Source organism: Ovis canadensis, chromosome 10, assembly GCF_042477335.2.
Source record: "Ovis canadensis isolate MfBH-ARS-UI-01 breed Bighorn chromosome 10, ARS-UI_OviCan_v2, whole genome shotgun sequence".
Taxonomy (NCBI): Eukaryota; Metazoa; Chordata; class Mammalia; order Artiodactyla; family Bovidae; genus Ovis; species Ovis canadensis.
In genome coordinates, this window is record NC_091254.1 from 89,139,084 (window position 1) to 89,158,396 (window position 19,313).

At 44.5% G+C, this 19,313-nt stretch overlaps 1 protein-coding gene and 1 long non-coding RNA gene across 10 annotated transcripts in view; one reads left to right on the forward strand and one right to left on the reverse strand.

The window, feature by feature from the left end:
• The window catches only part of DOCK9 (dedicator of cytokinesis 9), a 288,392-nt gene that overhangs the window by 34,644 nt on the left and 234,435 nt on the right, over window positions 1-19,313 (reverse strand). For 3 of the 9 annotated variants that reach the window (XM_069601936.1, XM_069601933.1, XM_069601937.1), the window contains exons 38-44: window positions 16,620-16,663; window positions 10,393-10,508; window positions 3,953-4,090; window positions 3,653-3,835; window positions 2,009-2,122; window positions 1,665-1,880; window positions 79-136 (exon numbers count right to left, since the gene is read on the reverse strand). In XM_069601936.1, coding sequence (XP_069458037.1) covers window positions 79-136; window positions 1,665-1,880; window positions 2,009-2,122; window positions 3,653-3,835; window positions 3,953-4,090; window positions 10,393-10,508; window positions 16,620-16,663 — 869 coding nt within the window. Of the gene's footprint in view, window positions 1-78; window positions 137-1,664; window positions 1,881-2,008; window positions 2,123-3,652; window positions 3,836-3,952; window positions 4,091-10,392; window positions 10,509-16,619; window positions 16,664-17,228; window positions 17,366-19,313 lie in introns of all 9 variants that reach the window. The other 6 variants (XM_069601934.1, XM_069601932.1, XM_069601935.1 and 3 more) reach the window with 2 other exon arrangements.
• LOC138446686 (uncharacterized) overlaps window positions 10,337-19,313 on the forward strand; it is a 37,758-nt gene continuing 28,781 nt past the window's right edge. Inside the window, exon 1 of the long non-coding RNA XR_011259512.1 lies at window positions 10,337-10,850. This is a non-coding gene — a long non-coding RNA (uncharacterized lncRNA). The remainder of the gene's footprint in view (window positions 10,851-19,313) is intronic.

Sequence of the window (19,313 nt, forward strand, 5' to 3'; positions counted from 1 at the left end):
TTCTGAATGGCTCTCGCTTGTCTTTGCTGCTTTGTAAAAGTTTACAATTGTTTCACAAAACACAGAATCATTTCTTACCTTTCCGTGTGAGATATTCTGCCACCAGGGCTGTGACATGGACGTAGCACATTGCTGCCTATAGTAAAAGACACATGCTTCAGAATCACCGGTTATAATGCACAAAGCTCACCATCAGAAACCTAATGGCTGTATATACTTATGTCAGATCTCAAGGCATCAGCTCGTGTTCATGGCTGACATCTTACCTATAGAAAAAAGTGGGACAATTCATACAAATTGAAATTATGAAACTCTGAATTCAGATGGATGGCAACAAGCTTGGTAAGGCCCATTTCTATCTAGAATTATTAAATTTTTATTAAAGATAAAAGATTTTTAAAAAGCATTTTTTCTTACTATATGTAAAATTTTGGCACTATTTCTCTTAAAGGGAAAAGAGGATCCCTTGAAGAAAAGGCATGTGCATTCCTATATTCAGAGAGAACTGCTCAAACTTCAGGGGCTAATGTATTTTTCTGTCAACCTAAAAAACAATGAAGTTATAAATTTTTTCCCAAAATAGAATTCTAAATGAAAATAATGTAATGTTCAATGGATAACATTTTAAACACCTTTAAAATGTAATAAAAAACAAAAATAAATTCTTTTAACCAAGTTGCCATGGTTTATAAAACATCAAACATAGCTGTTAGAAATGAACCTATTATAAGGTTCTAATGCCTAAGCCCTGGTTCTTGTCAGAATGGTAGAAAAATTACTACTACCAACAAGTGCGTAATTCATTTTTATTATGGCTAATGGATATTTTAGATTAAACTGATCAAACAGAATGGACTCTGAATAATCAAAAAGTAAGAATTGCTACATACACTTTTCAGATGTAGGACACAATTTCACTAATTTAAACAATTAGCATATTTAAAGTAAAAGCATATTTCTTTGGTCGTTCTGCTGATCACACCTAAATGCCATGGGCATGACCCCTGAGCAGAGTTTTCGTGGGAACATGAAGAGAACCCGCCTTACAGCCCATCGTTGTTCTTAACTGCCTCCACTTTACAGAAGATGTCACTGAGACACAGCGGGGTTAAGAACAGGCTCAGTGTCGCCGAATCAGTCAATGCTGGATCTGGGAGCCAGTCTCCTAGAAGCCCACACACCCCACCTGCACACCTTCTATGCTGATGCTTACTGAACCATGGGCTCTGTAGCCGGGGCAGCTCTGACCCCTGCTGCATTCACAGACAAAACCACTACCTCGAAGAGGAAAAGGCTATGCCCTGGCTGACTTCTGTATCAGGAAAATCTCATTTTATCATAAAATAGTTGCATTTTAGATCAGGAGAGGAGTTCTGGTGCAGAAGCTGAACGCACCTGCACCAACGGGCACCTGTGTGAGCACAGGTGTCTTCTAAGAGCTCGCAAACAATGTGCCTGTGACAGAGAAAGCCCCTTACGACATTCTAAACTGTAAAAATGCTAAATGACTATGAAGGAGCTCTGAGCCCAGCACTGAAGTATCATGTGCTTTTAACTGGCTTCTTGGAATTACTGGGAAGTTTCTCGCATAATCAGCTTCTCTCAGTGAGTGGGGCATAACTCATTTTCTCAAAAAGCCTGGACGGACAGGCGCATGGGGCTACCTCGGACAGGTCGCCATTCTTGACGTGGATCCGGGCCATGCTGTCCAGCCACGTCTTCCGGAGCTCGGGGGTGCTGGCATAGGACTTGGCCAGGCTGTACTGGAGGTCCACCAGCATCTCAGGGTCAGCCTCGTGCTCCTTCATCTGGGCCGTGGCCATCAGAACGGTGCGGATCCTTTTGGTCAAGTCCTTCACGTCCGAGGAGAAGGTGGTGTGCTGGAACAAGGGTGGAGGGAAGACACAGGCTTTCAGCTGTGATCTGTCTGTCTGCGTGCATTTCCCAGATGATAAGGCCGGGTCTCGGGGGGGGGGGGTAAAAAGTAAATCGGCATTGGGCCACCCACCTTGATGAGCCTGTCACTGTTGGCGCAGTTGTTGATGATAGACAAGGACTGCTGGAACCTGGTTCCCCCGATGCCAACAACATCTGCTATCAGCTGGCTGACTGAAATAACAATCTGAGGGACACGCAAACGTGAGCTAATCAATTCACCTTCACATGATGCCCCTGGCTCAGCCCCTGACTTTGGTTACGATGTGCATGGGAATGGGGCAACGGGAAGCCTGTGAGCAGGGGTCGCTCCAGTGTGGGAAACAGTGTCTGAGTATTCCCCTCCCCCTTCCAAGAATTATTCCAGAAGGTGACTCTGCTCTCCTTGCGTCTTTTGTTTGTATAGTAAAATGCTGACCAGGCAAGTGTAGAGGAATGAGAAGCAGATGACCCCATGTCACTTGGATAATTACGGATCACCTTCTCTAATAGACATGGAGACCTTATTATTACTTCTTTGGTTTTGGCTTGGATTTATATCGGCTCAGTATTCAAAAGTGGATGACCCTCTGCATTTATTATTAAAACATGTACATATTAACAATGGCATGGGGGAATCTGTCCTTTGGGGGTCTATATTAGCACTGCCTTGACCTAGTTACTCAACTAAACTGTGACCTGTCCCCCCCTTCCTGCACCACAGTCAGTACTAAGTACTGTCACTATGTACTGTTAACGCAGTCTCCTCTTCTTTCTAACCTCTCCATGACCCAGGACTCCATCCTCTCTGGCCTAGACTTGACATGGTTTCCCCAAGGTCTCCCGAGCTCAGGCCTTGACTCCCGATTCTTTCTCAGTCTGGAGTCCAGGTGATCCCCCTGAATATGCAATAATGCCTCCACATTCTCAACCCTACTGTCCGGACCTCCTCCAGCTCCCTGGCTGGCCCCTTTCTCATCCAGGGCCTGGAACATGCTCACCCCCAACCCCCTGTTCATCTTTCACACCCCCTGGGAAGCCCTTGGCCCGCTCCTTGGTGCACTGAAATTCTCCTGTTATGGCCCTGGGCACGTGGCACAGAAGCCTCGTGGTCTGCCTGTCCTCTGGGGATGACGACACCCTGTCCGGGCCAGGAGAGGGTCCTGCTTTGTTCCCGGCACCCAGGAATCCTAGCATGTAGTTTGCAAACGATAAATACTTGTTTTCAAAAAGGAATACATACAGACAGAGAAGGCCCTCCTGTATGTGTTTGTAGAAAAAGAGGGTCTACAGAAATACCTGAGACCCCTAGTATCAGGCAGTTTACAGGACGGGGAATTTGGCGCATTGTAACTCTGGAGAAATGGCACATGTGTCGGCAGATGGACAACAGAAGAGGACTACTTTGGGCTCTCTGTGTCTTACCTGAGATGTTTACTGCAAGGAATCCTCTCATAGGTTCTATACGTCCTAACTCAGCGTAACTTCAGTCAGTCCAGAACTGACTCAATACTCAAATGTCAATTTACCAACAGAAACACATCCTGGGCCCAAATTGTACAACGTGGAGGATGAAATTAACCAAACCAGTAAATGTGATATTCGAGTTTTCCGTCTTGCTGCCAGACCGTTCAGAACTTACACCGAGGTAACTTGGCAAACGCTGACATGCACAGTTTTCCTGCGGAAGCAGAATTCCGCAGGGCGCACGGGTCCTGGAAAGCTAAAGCACACGCACCTGCAGATGGGTCCGGACAAAGGACTTCTTGCCGGTGTAGTCGAAGTTGTTCCTCATCAGGAAGTACAGCAGCTGGGAGGCCTCGGTCCTGATGGAGCTCAGCTTGGAGTTGCAGCACTTGAGGATCTCGTAGCACAGGGCCGCGCACATGTCCGCTCTCCCCTCGTAGAACGTCGAGGGGAACTAGACAGACACGAGGAAGCAAATGGGCCCAGAGAGGTTAGTTAGCGCCCCCTTCAGCCCCGGGGAACAGAGAACAGGTGACAATCGAGGACGACCTCCCCTGATGAGACCACGTACCTTATAGATCAGTGACCTTAAGGCAGTGAAGACGTGTTTTAAAGCCGTTTCAGACTGATGTTTTTGAAGAAAACACAGGTAGACGTCAAAAACTTTCTTCATGAGGGGATTATGTCCATGGTCAGCCAGGAGCTGGTTCTTAAAACACAGGAGAAGAGCCTGGTCAGTGAGACATGCCAGACATCGCTAACAGGTTTCATATAACCGCCAGCCTCAAAGGTTACATTTTCCAGGTACTAGGACAACTTATAATTTAAACAAACTTGCCAGAAACCTTCTAGGAGAGCACAAAAGTCTCCTGTAGTACAAATAAGCTTATCAATAAATTTATGCTTTTATTACTAAGGGAGGGACTAAAAGTTTGCAGCAAATGGTGATATGGTTTAAAGGACCACAGTATCTCAGTATTGACTAGGCTTCATTTATTGACTTATTTTTATTGTGCCCAGCAACTGATACAGAGGTAAGGTTTGTGACACCTCAGTTCCAGCGGAGGAGAGTCATTACAGGTATCGGCTAATGAACGGGCTGGAAAAATACTGAAGTGAGGTCTATGAAACAGATCCCCTATCAGTGAGGGCTGGGTTTCCTCACCCACCGCAGGCTCTCAGGCACTCTGTGAAGCCATGCATCACCCACCAGGCAGTCTGGTGAGGGCAAAAATGCACGGGCTTTGGTCAGGCACTGTTTCTCGTGTGTACTTTCCAGGTGGCACTAATGGTAAAGAACCTGCCTGCCAAAGCAGGAGACTTAATAGATGTGGGTTTGATCCCTGGGTTGGGAAGATACCCTGGAGAAAGGCATGGTAACCCACTCCAGTAGTCTTGTCTGGAGAATCACATGGAGACAGGAGCCTGACAAGCTATGGTCCCCGGGGTCACAAAGAGTTGGACACGACTGAAGTGACTTAGCACACACTCCTGTGTATGGATTTGCAGGTAAACCAAGCCTTCTCATCCCTGAAACAGTGACCCTAAAACTGAGCTACTGTGAAGACTTGAGGTCAAGTATAGGAAGTATCTGGGCTTCCCTGGTGGCTCAGACTATAAAGAGTCCGCCTGCAATGCAGAAGACCTGGGTTCGATCCCTGGGTTGGGAAGATCCCCTGGAGGAGGGCATGGCAACCCACTCCACTATTCTTGCCTGGAGAATCAGCATGGACAAAGAAGCTTGGCAGGCTACAGTCCATGGGGTTGCCAAGAGTCAGGCATTACTGAGCAGCTAAGCACACATAGGGAGTATTTGATCCACCCTCTGATTTGTTTGGTAAGTGGCAAGAGGGCCACCACTAATTTCGTCTCTTTGTTTTTCATGATTTCCTCCCACCAGCAGCAAATCCACACTGATTCAACACCGCGGAAGCCTGGCTGGCTAAAACTCCCAAAGATCGTTGAACACGTACAGTAGACAGACGCGTTGCCCAGCTAGAGGCCAGCATGCAGCCACGACACGTGTGTGACACTGGAGACCTGCCTCTTCAAATACAGACAGGCCTGTCAAGACAAAGGTGTGCTTTTGGGAGAATGTGTACATTTTGCAAAAGTAGGCAAAAATGATTGTCATTAAAAAAAAAAAGAGTCCAGAGGCCAGTACCTGAAACCAATCCTACAATTCAGTGAAACGAGCAGAGATGACTTATGTTTGGCCAGTTCTGTTGCAGGGCAAATTACAGCTGAAATAATAGTTTTGAAATTCACCTCATCTTATTGTTGGAGAAAAAGTTTAACTCAAGGAGTAAGTTTTGTTTTTATAGGTCCAGTGACTCACAGGTGTATTCACAGCTGGTGGACACCTGGAATCCTGTGATCTTTGTATCATGTAATACTGAGATACAGCATTGAATTTCATTGTGTGAAAGAGAAACAATTTAATGAGCAGAAAATGTGACTTAATTAACTGAATATGATGTAATTCTCAACCATGAGCAGCTGTTCACCAACTAGAAAAAAACAAACAAAAAAAAGAGGCTGTTTTAAGTGTTCGGGGAACTGCTTACACAGTTTGCTGTTTGTGAGCAGTGTTTTTCCCGGGAGCAGCAGCCCTTCCTAATTACAGCTGGAGGAAGGTTTGCATGAATCTGGATATGAGCTTTTATTTTCTCAGCACTCTTCTGGGAGAGATGGTTCATACAAAAATGGCGAAGACCTCTGGTCTTGTTCTGAACTGGCCTGTCTTCAAGTTCTTACCACTGGAGTTAAACTTCCTTTCTCTCTCCTCCGGTCAAGGTTTTTGCTTCCCATTTTTAGGATTTAGTGTTCCTGGGCTCTGATTGCAAAAGCTGCTTGAAGAACGGAGTAAAAACTCACACCAAGATATACATGACCGCTCACTTAACGGGGTGAAGGGCCTTCCATCCTGAATACACCCCAGTTTACCAGGTGCCTTCCTACTTTCTTCTGTTTGTGTGTCTCTTTCTTATTAGAAAGTAACAGATACTAAACATAAAAATCTTTGAACATTCAGAAAGACCCATAACAAAAATCACCTTCATTTTTCCATTTATAAGTAACCACAAATAACAATGGAGGATCTCATTTCTACCTTTATCTCCCTGTAGAAGTTAGTGAAGATGGGAGAATTTCGTTGAGAAAATTAGACAAGATGTTAGAATAGTAAGAAAGGCATGACGCATTTCTAGCAATAAGGTGGAGCAGAGGTTACCAACAGTTCTCAGAACTGTCTGATGTGGATTCAAGTTCGTTGTCACACAGCCTCCTAAGAGAAATGGGCCTTTCAGAGAATGAACATGCAGTATCAGGAATTTCTAAAGAGCCAGGAACAGGAGAACAATTTAAACCTTGGATACCAAAATGAGATATCTGGAACTGTGCTATTTAAGACAGCTCCATTCTTCCTAGGTATATGGCTTTATTTTCATCTAAACACTGATTATAAACATCTAGTTTAGAGAAGAGCTGTCTCTGTTACAGAGGCTCGCCAGTCACCGAGACAACCTGAACCCCAGGCTCACGGTTGTGTAACACGGACTCCAGTCTCCCTAGCTGACCCCCGCTATCCGTGTGCTCCTCACCCTGGCCATGCACCTCGATCCTGCTTAGCATGTCCTGGTTCTCACCATGCAAGAAAAGGCACCCATGTAGAATTGCTTAAAATACATTTTTGGATTAAATTTGTAAATATATTGAAAGTATTATCAACTATTTAAACGTTATCATTGGTTTGCAAGTGAAAGTTGCTCAGTCATGTCTGACTCTGCGACCCCATGGACTGTAACCTGCCAGGTTCCTGTCTGTGGAATTCTCCAGACAAGGATATGGGAATGGGTTGCCATGCCCTTTTCCAGGGGATCTTCTTAGCATTGGTTTGGGACTGTATTAACAGACATTTTAAAACAGCCAGAGAGGTGGCATATTTTTCTGCATATAACTACCCTGGTTTACGAAACACATCTTTTTACAAATGAGATAACCTGTGTGAAAGTGCCCACACAGTGCCAGCATCTAGTCGGTGCTTGCTCATTTCCTTTTTTCTGTCTGGGAGGTCATTCAACTACCTCGACACTCACCCAGCTTAGTTCCTTTCCCCCTCCGCCCCTCTGCCCCATGCACATGACTAACTTAGCAGAGAAGAAGGGCTTGACATGTCACTTGTGTAGTGATCTTGGGCAAATTTCCCAGCCCATTTCAGCCTCAATGTCCTCACCTGTAAAAGGGATAAGAAGCCCTATGGGCTAGGCTGTAGCGAGGACTGACGCTGAAGACAGAAGGCAGTAAACAGCAGGAAGCTAATATAATAATAAACTGGGATTCAGTGCTTAAATCTTTTCAAACATTTCCTCTCATTTAGAATGTGATTTCTTGATTGCCTTCGGCAACTTATGAGATGTGGTCATTTAAGAGGCTCAGTAATGATGGGGCTCCATTTGTCGAAGACGACTATCTGCAAACAATTATGTCAGCTAACTCAATGTAATAATTTAATTTTTCTGATAGGCTCTGATTGATGCTTCAGCTGAGTAAATATCTACATAGGAAGATCCCAGGGCCTACTACGCCACTGGGCCTTGTGGACCTAGGCTGGGTACTACTGCAGACCTACTCTTGCCACAACATCCTTTAAGGCCGTAAGATTCACCATCTTCCCGTTTTTTAATGGGTGTGTATATGTGCTGAGCTTTAAACAAAGATTTTTGCACAGAGGCATACAGACCTTGATAGAGGCCATCTCAGCCCTAAAACTCAACCTTGCCTGTGTGTCTCAGATCCTTTACTTTGAGGACCAGGAAGGCATGAGCACAGCAGAAAGTGCTGACTGCTAAACTAGAGTCAACATTTGAGCTCCTGCTGCATGCCAAACACAGGGTAGATGTTTCTGGATACTTCATATCAATTCACGACACAGTAGGCATAACTGGCATGTTCTAAGGAAGGAAATCAGGGCCCACAGATGTCAAGGAGACCTGCCCAAGGCCTAACATCTGGCTAACGGTACGGCTGGGGCTTGAAGCCCACAGTGTTTCTGTACAACTGCCTGTTCCCATGTGTCCTGGAGCCCGGTCTGTATCAGCAGAGTGCTCAGCCCTTCCAGGGGTCATCTTGCTGTAACTTACAACAGCCTGGGGGGGCAGATCCTATTTTTTCAGTCTTACAAATGAGATTATCTTAGGTCTGGAGACATGAAGTGATTTTTTTCAAAGATGGTCACCCAACAAATGTCACAATCGGTCATCAATCAGAGACCATCAGATGTTGTTTCCCTCGAGTCAGAACCTGTTAGTTAATTTAACAGTGGCCAGACACTGGAGACCTGGGAACTTTGACCAAGGCTCTTGTTCCATACGAGGCAGGCAATTTAAAGGAGGCTGAGGATGAACTGCAGGCGGTGCAGTAGTAAGGAAACTGTCACTGACCTCACGATGCTCCCAGATCACACCTCTGCTGCGTATGCCCTCACCTGCCCGTGGGGCCAGACCACACCTACTGTGCAGCCCTAGGGCTTCCTGCTCATTTACACGCTGGGGCCCAGGAGACAGGAAGAAAGCGTCCCAGCTGCTCTTCTGACCTTACAGATACATCTGAGCTTATTAGCTAGCATGGATACATATGCAAATATATTACAAATTTCACTGCCTACTTACATAAGAACTGTTACTTAAAAATCTCCAAAAGAAAACAGAAAGAGGCTCAAAATGTGGTTCCAGTACAGCAGTGGTCCTCAGCCATACTGTTTATGTCTCACTCCCAGGGTTGGATTCAGTCAGGCAGGACCCAAGAATCTGCACCTCTAAACACAGCTTCAGGGCCTGCAGCTGCCACCAGCTGGGGGCCCACAACCGAGAACCGCTGGGGTCAGGCTCCACATAAGACACGGCTGCCCCCATCCTCATTGTAGGGACTCACCATTTCCTCATCTCTCAGTGGGGTTCCTAGTGATGACACTTCCTGGGGACACGGGTAGTACAAATGCTAAGAACAAAGGTAAATTATAATAAAGCAATGTGATGGCCAGTAACTATCTTTACTCTGTGTTAATAAGGGAATGTGCTTCACAAGATGAGTACAGAATGCCTTTGGGTATGTTTCCCAAATTGCCTTGCAAATAAACATGCTGTTTTCATATTCAGAGCATATTAACACTAACTCAGTCTCCCTGAAAACCTAAGCAGTCACTGAGCAAGAATGGGAAGGGGTAGGTCCCCAAAAATGAGAGTGGCTGAAGAGACCATCTTTACCTGTGCAAATGCGACTCACTACAGCCTAAAGAGAAGACCAAGACCACTTTTTATTCTCTGTACCTGAAATGTTTTCTATCATTTAACTTAGTAACAGATTAAGAAAAATTGAAAAGGTGAATGTGTTTTCACATATTGCTCCTCTATGTATGGGCTTCCCAGGTGGCTAATGCAGGAGAAGTGGGTTTGATCCCTGGGTTGGGGAGATCCTCTGGAGTAGGAAATGGCAACCCATTCCAGTATTCTTGCCTGGAAAATCCCATGAGCAGAGGAGCCTAGCAGGCTACAGTCCATGGGACAGCAAAGAGTCAGACACAACTGAGCACACACCTCTACATATAAACATTTAATTTTAATTGCTACCACATTTGGATATGTTTAAAGACAGTGAAGGCAGAAATGCCTGATTAGGCTCCTGTATTTATCATCCTTGAAGGCAGAGCAAAGCCACGTTCCTGGTAAATGCTTTCATCTGGCCAAGGGTTAACCTCGCCAAAGCCTGTGTCCACCAGTTGCAAGCAGGCAGTACACTCTGGCCAGTTAAGCTGTATTATATTTCAGGGAATTGGGGTCATTAACTGTGGAATGCTTTTGCTAAGGGAATTTAAGGATTAATGGCTTCCTTACAGGGGCAAAAACAGTGGCTGCAATAAAACTGCAACATTAAGAAGTTCTTGCTGGTTCAGCTAAATAAGCAAAAAATGAGTTTCAGAAAGGCTCTGACCACGAACAGCTGTTCAATACAAACCTTAAACGCCAGTGTGAACAGAGAGAGGGTGTCCAGCGCCGTCAGGCACACCTCAGTAGCAATGTTGGCTTCAAGCAGCGACTGGTGGAGAACGTCAGCGTCCGAGTGGCCGTAGCCTGCATGGATCACAACACAAGGTCACTGTCGGCGGCTGCAGAGCACAGGCTGGTGGACGGTACAGTCACAGTCAACTTTTGATTATTTCCAGAAGGCTTCCTTCAGGGCTTTATCTCCCTGTTGGCCTTTTTTTTTTTTTTCGGTGGGTGGGGAAAAGGGGGTACTAATAATGTTCCCACTCCATTATGACTCTTTTCCACTCTGACGGGGAGCAACAGCAACGCATAGGCATTGTGCACTTGCTACGTGCCAGCCACAATTCTGTGAACTTCACATGGATCATCTCATTAATCCCTCGGCAGCCCTGTGAAGTGTGTACACTTATCAAACCCTTTTTGCAGGTAAGGAAATGGAAGCACAGAAGGGCTAAAACTTGTCTTAAGTCACACAGCTGATAAACAGGGGAGCCAGGACTGGTACTTGGGACTGGAGTTCACTCAATTGAGCCACTTGTCTGAGTTGTTAGGATGGGGGTGGGGAGGTGGGGGAATGAAGGAGGCTGAGGTCTCTGAAGCTTCATAACAGACAGAGGCAGCAGCTTAATTAGGGAAGGAAAATGAGCTGAGGGTCAGGTTGCTGGTCAATGAATCCAGCTTGGCCCCTTACTAGCTGTGTGACCTTGGACAAGTTATGTGACCCCTTTCTACCTCAGTTTCCTCATCTGTAGAATGGGGATAATAACAGTACCTGCCCTCAAAGGGTTGTGGTGGCCATTAAATTAGTTAATGGTTGTTAAGTTCATGGAATAGTGCCTGGCACATAGTGAATGCTACGGATGTCTCAAGTCAATAACATAAAGACTTTGTTTTATCAGCTAGAATCATGAATGATAACCAAGAGTTGACTGTACTGCTAATAGTATTCTACTTGCTTTAATAAAAAGCATGAAAGCCACTATGACTGAAAGAAATGTTTAAGAAAAGGAAGAGACTTGAAGAATGATAATTTAAATACAAACTGATAACTTCTGTATGTGGCTGTAAAATCCATTTAGTACTGATATAAATGTAGTTTGACATATAACTTGAGATATTAAACTATGAAATGGTAATGCATTAGCAGAAATATATATAGGGATGCAAAGATGTTATGGTATTGATCTAGATTACAAAGAAAGATGGCAATATAATAAAACACCATGTAATGTCTTTCTCCAAGGAGCAAAACCAATCAACATTTACTATGTAGGGAATTTTCTTAATACTCCAGAGAGGAGGACATTTTGTACACAGATCAGGAAAATGAAGTACAGAAAGCCTAGAGAGTTTTCTGGAGGCCAGTAATGGGGAAAAAACCCAGAAACTACACTCCAAGTTCCTTATCCAGGTCACTGTATCATAATCTCCATTATAAAGATAAAATAAAGTAACTAGCATGATGTTTTTCTGACTTTAATAAATGTCAGAGAGTCTTGAAAGGCTACAAAACCTTCTAAGTTGCTTTTTAAAGTATGACTTAGTAAAAACTATTCTGTGTTTTCATCCAACTTTGTTTTGCTTTGAAAATGGTGCTGTTGTGTATCCTGCCTCATTTTCACACTGCGACAGTCATCGTGTCCTTACTGAAGCTACAGAACACATCTGGCAATAGTACGATGCTACTAGCTCTGTTTCTTTTTATTTCTGCTTTTTGGGGGCCAGAAATCCAGCAGAAAGAAAGACTGACACTTTTTGGAACTAATATTCATTGAACCGCCTTTGTAAGCCAAGGCATTTCCTCATTTGGCAAGGTTTGTTTGGTGAGATACAGAACCAACAAAAAGAGGAAAACAAACTGGTGATTACTATTACAGTGATCACAAACCAGGGCGAGAGAGGACGAAAAAACCAAATACAACACCTTTTATCAGACCAACCAAAAATTATCACACAGGTGATGTTTTGAGGGCTGCCATTTACCCAGATGAAGCTTTAGGATCTGAGTTAACCTGTAACAAGGCAGTTGCTTTGGTGATGAACTGTAATCTCTGCACAGAACTATCCTTTTCTCTTTCTAGATAAACTGTTGGATAAGTGTATCTGAGTTTGATCACTGCAGGTGAGATGGTCTACACACTGAAGAACTCCAACAGAGTTTACTTTAATCTAGCTGAATGTCTAGAACGATTTAGGAATTGCAATTTGTGACTGTTTGATTTTTTAAAAAAAACATACATTATTAATGGGCCATGCTAATTAATGACAAAATTTCTCTAAGCTACAATAATACACCACCCATAAGCCATTACACTAGCTATCCAATCTCTTTCAGAATAAGAGTCAAATTTATATAAAATCTGCCTGCCTGTGTCCGAATCATATCAAAGAAGCAGTTCTATTAGCCACAATTGGTTATAATTTGTTCTTGTTGTTGAGTGGCGCAGTCATGCCCGACTCTTTGCAACCCCATGGACTGCAGCATGCCAGGCTTCCTTGTCCTTCACCAAACTTCTCCTGGAGTTTGCTCAAACTCATGTCCATTGAGTCAGTGATGCCTTTTGCTTCTCTTTAAACCATTTTGTCTCAAAAGTCAGTAGGATTCCTGAGCTAGTGTTATTGAATCATTCCTGAAAATAAGTAGCAGCACAGGACGCTGAGAGAGTGATACAGATTGACTGGACAATCCACCAACGGACACCACCATGGGGACAACCTGTCTTAAGACCTAGAACAGAGCAGTGTATGAGGGAAGACTCTAACAGGTGGTCACCGTGTTACTGGATAACACAGGAAAATCAAACTGAGCTGGCAAACCCAAGAAGGGGTCTTAAGAGACAACAGTCATTTCTCAAAGCATCAGTCAGGAACTTTTTAAAGCTGACAAAGAAGATTCTGACCGAGGCCAGTAAGGAGTGCTGTTAACCCTACTGACTTCCACTAGGGGGCAGTGGTGCCTCGGGGCGCAGGCACTGAGCGTGGTCACCGAGGAAGGTCAGGGTGGGGAGGACTTCCCTGATGTACCATCATCTCTGGCCAGCCCATCAGGGGTCACTTTAGAGACCTTAGGACCCACTGCTTACATGTACACAGCTTCCAGTCCGTTGTCACTCAGATACGGGATTTATTCTAAAATCCTACTCAAAGGCTAAGGATGAGACCTTTCCCCCTCTAATGTCAGTTGCTGTGTTTAAACTAACTGTATTCCGTTTTATGCAGTTCTGTTTCCTGAAGAGCCCGGTGTAGTAATGCTGACCATACCTATAACTATCCCTGGCCCTCGGCCCCAGTGCACATCAGAGGTGATGTGGTGGGAAGGGCGGAAGCTGATCCTCAGCCACTTGCCTTTTCCAAAAGTCACAGGACATCTGGGCACATCTAATTCTCTGCAAGGGCTTCCCAGCTGGCTCAGTGGTAAAGAATCCGCCTGCCAATGCAGGAGACGTGGGTTCGGTCCCAGGGTCGGGGAGAATCCCTGGAGGAGGAAATGGCATTCCACTCCAGTATTCTTGCCTGGAGAACGCCATGGACAGAGGAGCCTGGCGGGCTACAGTCCATGGGGTCATAAAAGAGTCGGGCACAACTTAGCGACTAAACAACAATTCTCTGCAACTTAGTCTAGTGATCTTAAACCGTCTCTTATACTGAATTATATGAAATACAAGTTTTCTTTAAGGGTTTTTACCTCTTGACTGGCTTTTCTCCCATTAATCAGTGGGAAATATAGATTATCATTCAAGTGAATTTAACATATTCCTAGAATAATATATAACATTAAATACAGAGTGTTGTTTTATTTTGTGAATGTATCACTTATTTGCAAATGTGCTTCACTCAGCTTTCCCCTCATCACTTGGTTTATATAAAATATTCTCTGGGCACCTATCACTCTCAATTTTCCTCTGGCATAAGTCTTTTTACCAATACACAATGAATACATGTTACAGTAAACAGGTCAATACCTTAATGTTGTAAACATTTTCTTTTTATAAACCTGGGCAATGAGCCATGCAACAAACTCCAATGCTTTGAGTGTTTTTAAAATAGCTAAGCCCATTGGTCACAGTGAAATTGTTACTTTCATTAATTGCTGTAAAAATCCAACAGTAAGTGCCTGTTAGGGTTAAACCTGTAGTAAGTATGGGGTCTCTTCCCTTGTCTTACTGTTAATTGGTGATGGGGACCGGGCAGCCTGGACTGCATTGGCTTAAGTTCTTTGCGGTCCTCTGCTGCCCCCTGCTGGTCATGCTGAGATCTAACAAAGCCTTTCCTACTTGAGCTAGAGAAAAGGGGAAATGAAAAAATGCCGGGTGTCTAAGGGATTCTCAGAGTCGGACACGACTAAGAACTGAACTGAACTGAACTGAACTGAACTGATCCGAAGGGATTCTTTCTATTTTCATTCTTTTCTAAAATAAATCCATTTTAGATTCTGGCATTCCAGCCAAGTCTTTCACATACTGGATATCTTTCACATACTGGATACCAATCATATTGGTTGGCCCAACAGAAGGTACTGTATTCACTGTTAAATAGGAATTTTCTTAAAGACACATATATGGCTACAAATTTCCCATAAAATGCCTAGGTTCCAGATGTAAAAAATCATCTATGTATATATACATATACATGCTCACACATATACACATGTATACATACAGTATACATTTCCTTCTCTCTGGCTTTTGACTGAGTTGATGACATGGAGCTCAAAGAGCTAATGGAGGTAGGGGCCAAAGCCCCCCTAATACAAAATCAGAATTGGAGACATAAGGGAAGACTGAGTTGCAGGGGAAGATGCGTGGACTACGAGACATTGGAAGCTATCTGGGGTGAGCAGGCACACTTTAGAAGGCTAAAATAATCAGCTATGCATTGTTGATTGGAAAGGCCAAAGGAGAAGCTTTGACTGAGGATGGTGTTGCTGAAAACGGACTAAAGAAAAACATTCAGGATGAAAAGAGGAGAGGAGCGGGTAGGATGGGGTTCTCTGTGGGCAGCAGGAAGAGAGGATGGAAATCAACAACGTTAACAATATGGTCTTTGGCAGCAGAACACAGCCAGCTGTCTCTCTCCAATTCAAGCCACCACCGCAAAGCCCACTTGCAGTGGGAGGAACCGCTGCCCATCTCAGTGGATTAAGGTTATTTATTCATGGGCTGATCATTCCGTTTATTTTTGTCTGTTTTCTATGTTTCCTAAACAATTACCTTGGCAGGCGGGGCCTTGGTCTGCTTATGATTTTTTTTTTTTTAATGCTTTAAAGTGTAAGCATTTATCCTTGTGTTAAATGATATCTTTGTGTTAAAATTTTTCTGGGCAAAAGGTAATGTAGCAGGCCCTTCAGAAGAATGGAAATTTGATTTGTGTGCTAAATAGGAAATGAAAACTAAAAATAGTGAAACTCCTTGTTCTGTTTGTTTGAACCCCATGTCTGCAGAGCTGAAAAAGCCCTAACAGAGGTGGATAAATCAAATTCTTACATGTGTTGCACAAGGTACAGCTAAGTATAGAACTGAGAACTAGCATTTGAAGGCTACCAGCTCAGTGTGTGGCAGACTGACATAATATTGATTTAAATTAAGCCTAGAAGTTTATAGAGAGATTGTACCCACTACATTTAACTTTGCTGGAGGTGGAAGAGGGGGTGGAAGCTGCTGTATTTTGATTCTCAGCCTGAACTATTCTCAATTTAAGGTGTTGGGAATATACTGTCTTGACTCTCAGCCTGTACAAAGAAAGAGGTATGGACCTCACAGTTCATGGGATGAATTTCTATGATTAGAAACAAAGAGAAGATATTAATGACTATGTATTAAAGATGTTGCTTGGAATGAGTATAAACAGTTGTCTACATGGCACAATAACTAGCTAACTCATGCATGGAGCGAGGATGGGACGATTCAGAGACCACACCAGACAGAAATGATCACGTTAAAGTGCTGCAAGGTTGCTATAGGTTTCCTGCTTGAAGAAATCCTTAAGAAGATTAAATTTACACTTAGGTTTCTGGAAACAGCACAGGCGCCCTCTGGCAATTGATAAGAGTGAATTAAAGATAATGCTCCTATGTTGTGGCAAAGTCTCTACTGTGAAGTTAGGAAGCCCCAAAGTTAGGAAGGCAAGATGAATGCGAGGTCTTGGTTTGCAAGTGAAGCAGCCTCGTAAGCAGACTTCGACCTGATTAAATCTTACCATTGTCTACAGAAATCCCAAGCACACTTGATATCTTTCTCACACTGAAAACACAGAAAAAGTCACTTTGTTATTGGCTTTTCCATACCCTCACACATTGATTCACGGGCTTTACGGCTTCGCAGCAGTTTAAAGATTAACATATGTTCAGGGCTGGAATGTCAGAATGGGGACGCTGGGTCAACTACACGCATGGCCTCAGGGGGGCGAAAGGAACCTGCCCCAGAGGTTTCTCAGGAGTCACGGAGGGGTGGGGGGCAGTAAATGACAATAAGGTGGCTCCTGGCAATGGATTAAAATACTGAACTAGAAATATCAGAGGATGTCCCGATATCGTCATCAATTAGGCCGGATTTTGTTTTAAAGCACCAAGCGGAGCCCGTGGGGTAGAGGGGCTGAGCATTCGGGCCAGTTGACCGCGTCCCACATTGTGTCATTCTCCTCTGAGGAAGGGGACTGTGCGGCGAGCTCCTGGTCCTACTGCTCTGAGCTGGAAGAGAAGGCGAGTCGGTGACGAGGTGTGCGGCGCGGTGGCCGGTGGGGGGGCGGTCCCCTCAGGGCTGTCACGTGGGATGGCTGGCTGTTACGATGGTGTGTCATGGGACTTACTGTGGTTAAAAGTGAGAGAGTTATCCAGGCTGCCCAGCGGCTGCAATCTCGCATGCATCATCCCTGTTCTGTTACGGGAAACAGGCAATGTCTGAGACTTTCGATCATGAACTATGGGTCCCAGCCCCTCCTGGTTCCTGCAACATGAGTGAAATGGGATAGGAGCCAAAGTTAGACTTGTTACACTGCGGCGAGATGGGGAGGGGCATTAGTGAGGCTGGGACACAGCACGGAGGTGACGGGCCACGCACAGACCAAGCGCAGCAGAGCCCGCCTGGGGCCCGGGAGCCAGAGACACACAGGCGGCGGGGGCAGCGCTCACAGAGTTCACAGCAAAGCACCTGAAGACGAAGGAGTGAGAACCAGGCCAAAGCAGAGGCCTTTCCAGTGTTGGAAAGCCCTTCAGAGATGCTCCTTTTTAAACAGGTGAGCATCAGTCCAGTGTGGTGCCGAAGACCAGCATCTGGACAACGGCCAAAATAGCACATGCCTTTTCAGATCATACATGTTACTGAAGAGCGGAAACAATTTTATTTTTTTAGTCAAAACAAAGGCATTGGAAGAAAACAGAGGACAGACATGCAGCGGGACGGACTCTGTGAGGCGGTGTAACACCTCTGATTCTTACCCAGGCAGGGAGGAGAAGAGCCACACCCTTTGTTAGACTTGTCAGCAGCCAAGTGAAGAAAACAGAAAAGTGATCTGGGTTAGCGGTCAAAAGGCTGACTCCCTACTGTGCACCATCACCAGAGCAGATGAGACCTGAGCCCAGCGCCGGAGCGACGCCTGTCCCCCGGCCCGCGGCCAACTGGCTCCCTCACTGTGTTACTGTGGAGTGGAGCAGGGCATGCATGGAGTCTCACGGGGCAGCATGCTGCTGGGTGACTTCAAAGGGACACAATGAGAAGGTGCAGTGTTCCCAGGGCGGGAGCCCCACAGAGGCCAAACACGGACGACTCGGGATCCTGTCCGCATACAGCAGAGACCATGGCCCGGTCTCCTATAAACCAGCACGCGGCTCTGCACCTGACGAAGCACCAGCCTCCTCCCCCGCCTCCCTATGCTCATTTACTTCTAAGACAGTCCCAGGAAGCATTCTTTTACATGCAAATATATACAGGGTGCTTAGGAAGTCAGAAAGTTTTTTCTTATTTTTTTTTTTCTTAAAAGGTTAAATTTATAGCCATTGAAAAAAAATCAATTAATTGTTTCACAAAACCCAATTCCACAACAGTTTGTTGGGGCCGAAATCTTTGGCTTCTCACGTTCACCACGTTTAGCTCTGAGGCATTTTATTCTATTTGCACAACATATTCCAAATGCCATCTTGTGACGTGGGTGACAGTTACTAAAAGAGGGTGAGAAGCTCCCCCAGCACAGTGTCTTTCTGCTACAAATATACTGTTTAACCATCTTCATGGGACAAAGTCAAAAGGAATGAAATTATCATAAAAGAGGTTATTGCATAAGGACACACTGTATATACTTGCATTTAGGACTCAAAAAACTCAAATGCAAAAATTACTGTTACGATAAAAAAAAAAGAGTTGAGATTAGTGGACGTTAAGTGCCACCATGTTTCATTTAAAAATAGTATTAATGGGAGGAAAGCATAATAAAGTCTCTCTCAATCTGTTTTTTAAAAGAAAACATACTTTTACTTAACATTAACACAATTCTGAAAATTTCTCAGCTATCTCAAGAAAAGAACAATGTTACCATAAAAGCAAAATCTTGACATTCAGAAAGTCTATTAAAAATTTCTTTCCTATTTCATTGCTGTAAAACAGAATTACAGATAAGCGAAAAACCTCAATGACAACTAAACTTTTAAAGTTTTTCTTAAAACATAAATGTTTATTTATCATTAAATTTTAAAAACAGTAACAACAGAGAAATAAGACACTTGGACCAAGACTCCACAAATATATTATCACAGGATATACAACACGGAAGAGAACAAACACAGGCACGCTGGATGGCGACAGGGCAGGAGTAGGGAAGAGACGCCCTCTGAGGAAATACTGATACTGCCAGAGCAGGGGCTGCTCAGCTGCCTGCCAGCAAGGAGTGTCCAGCTCCCCT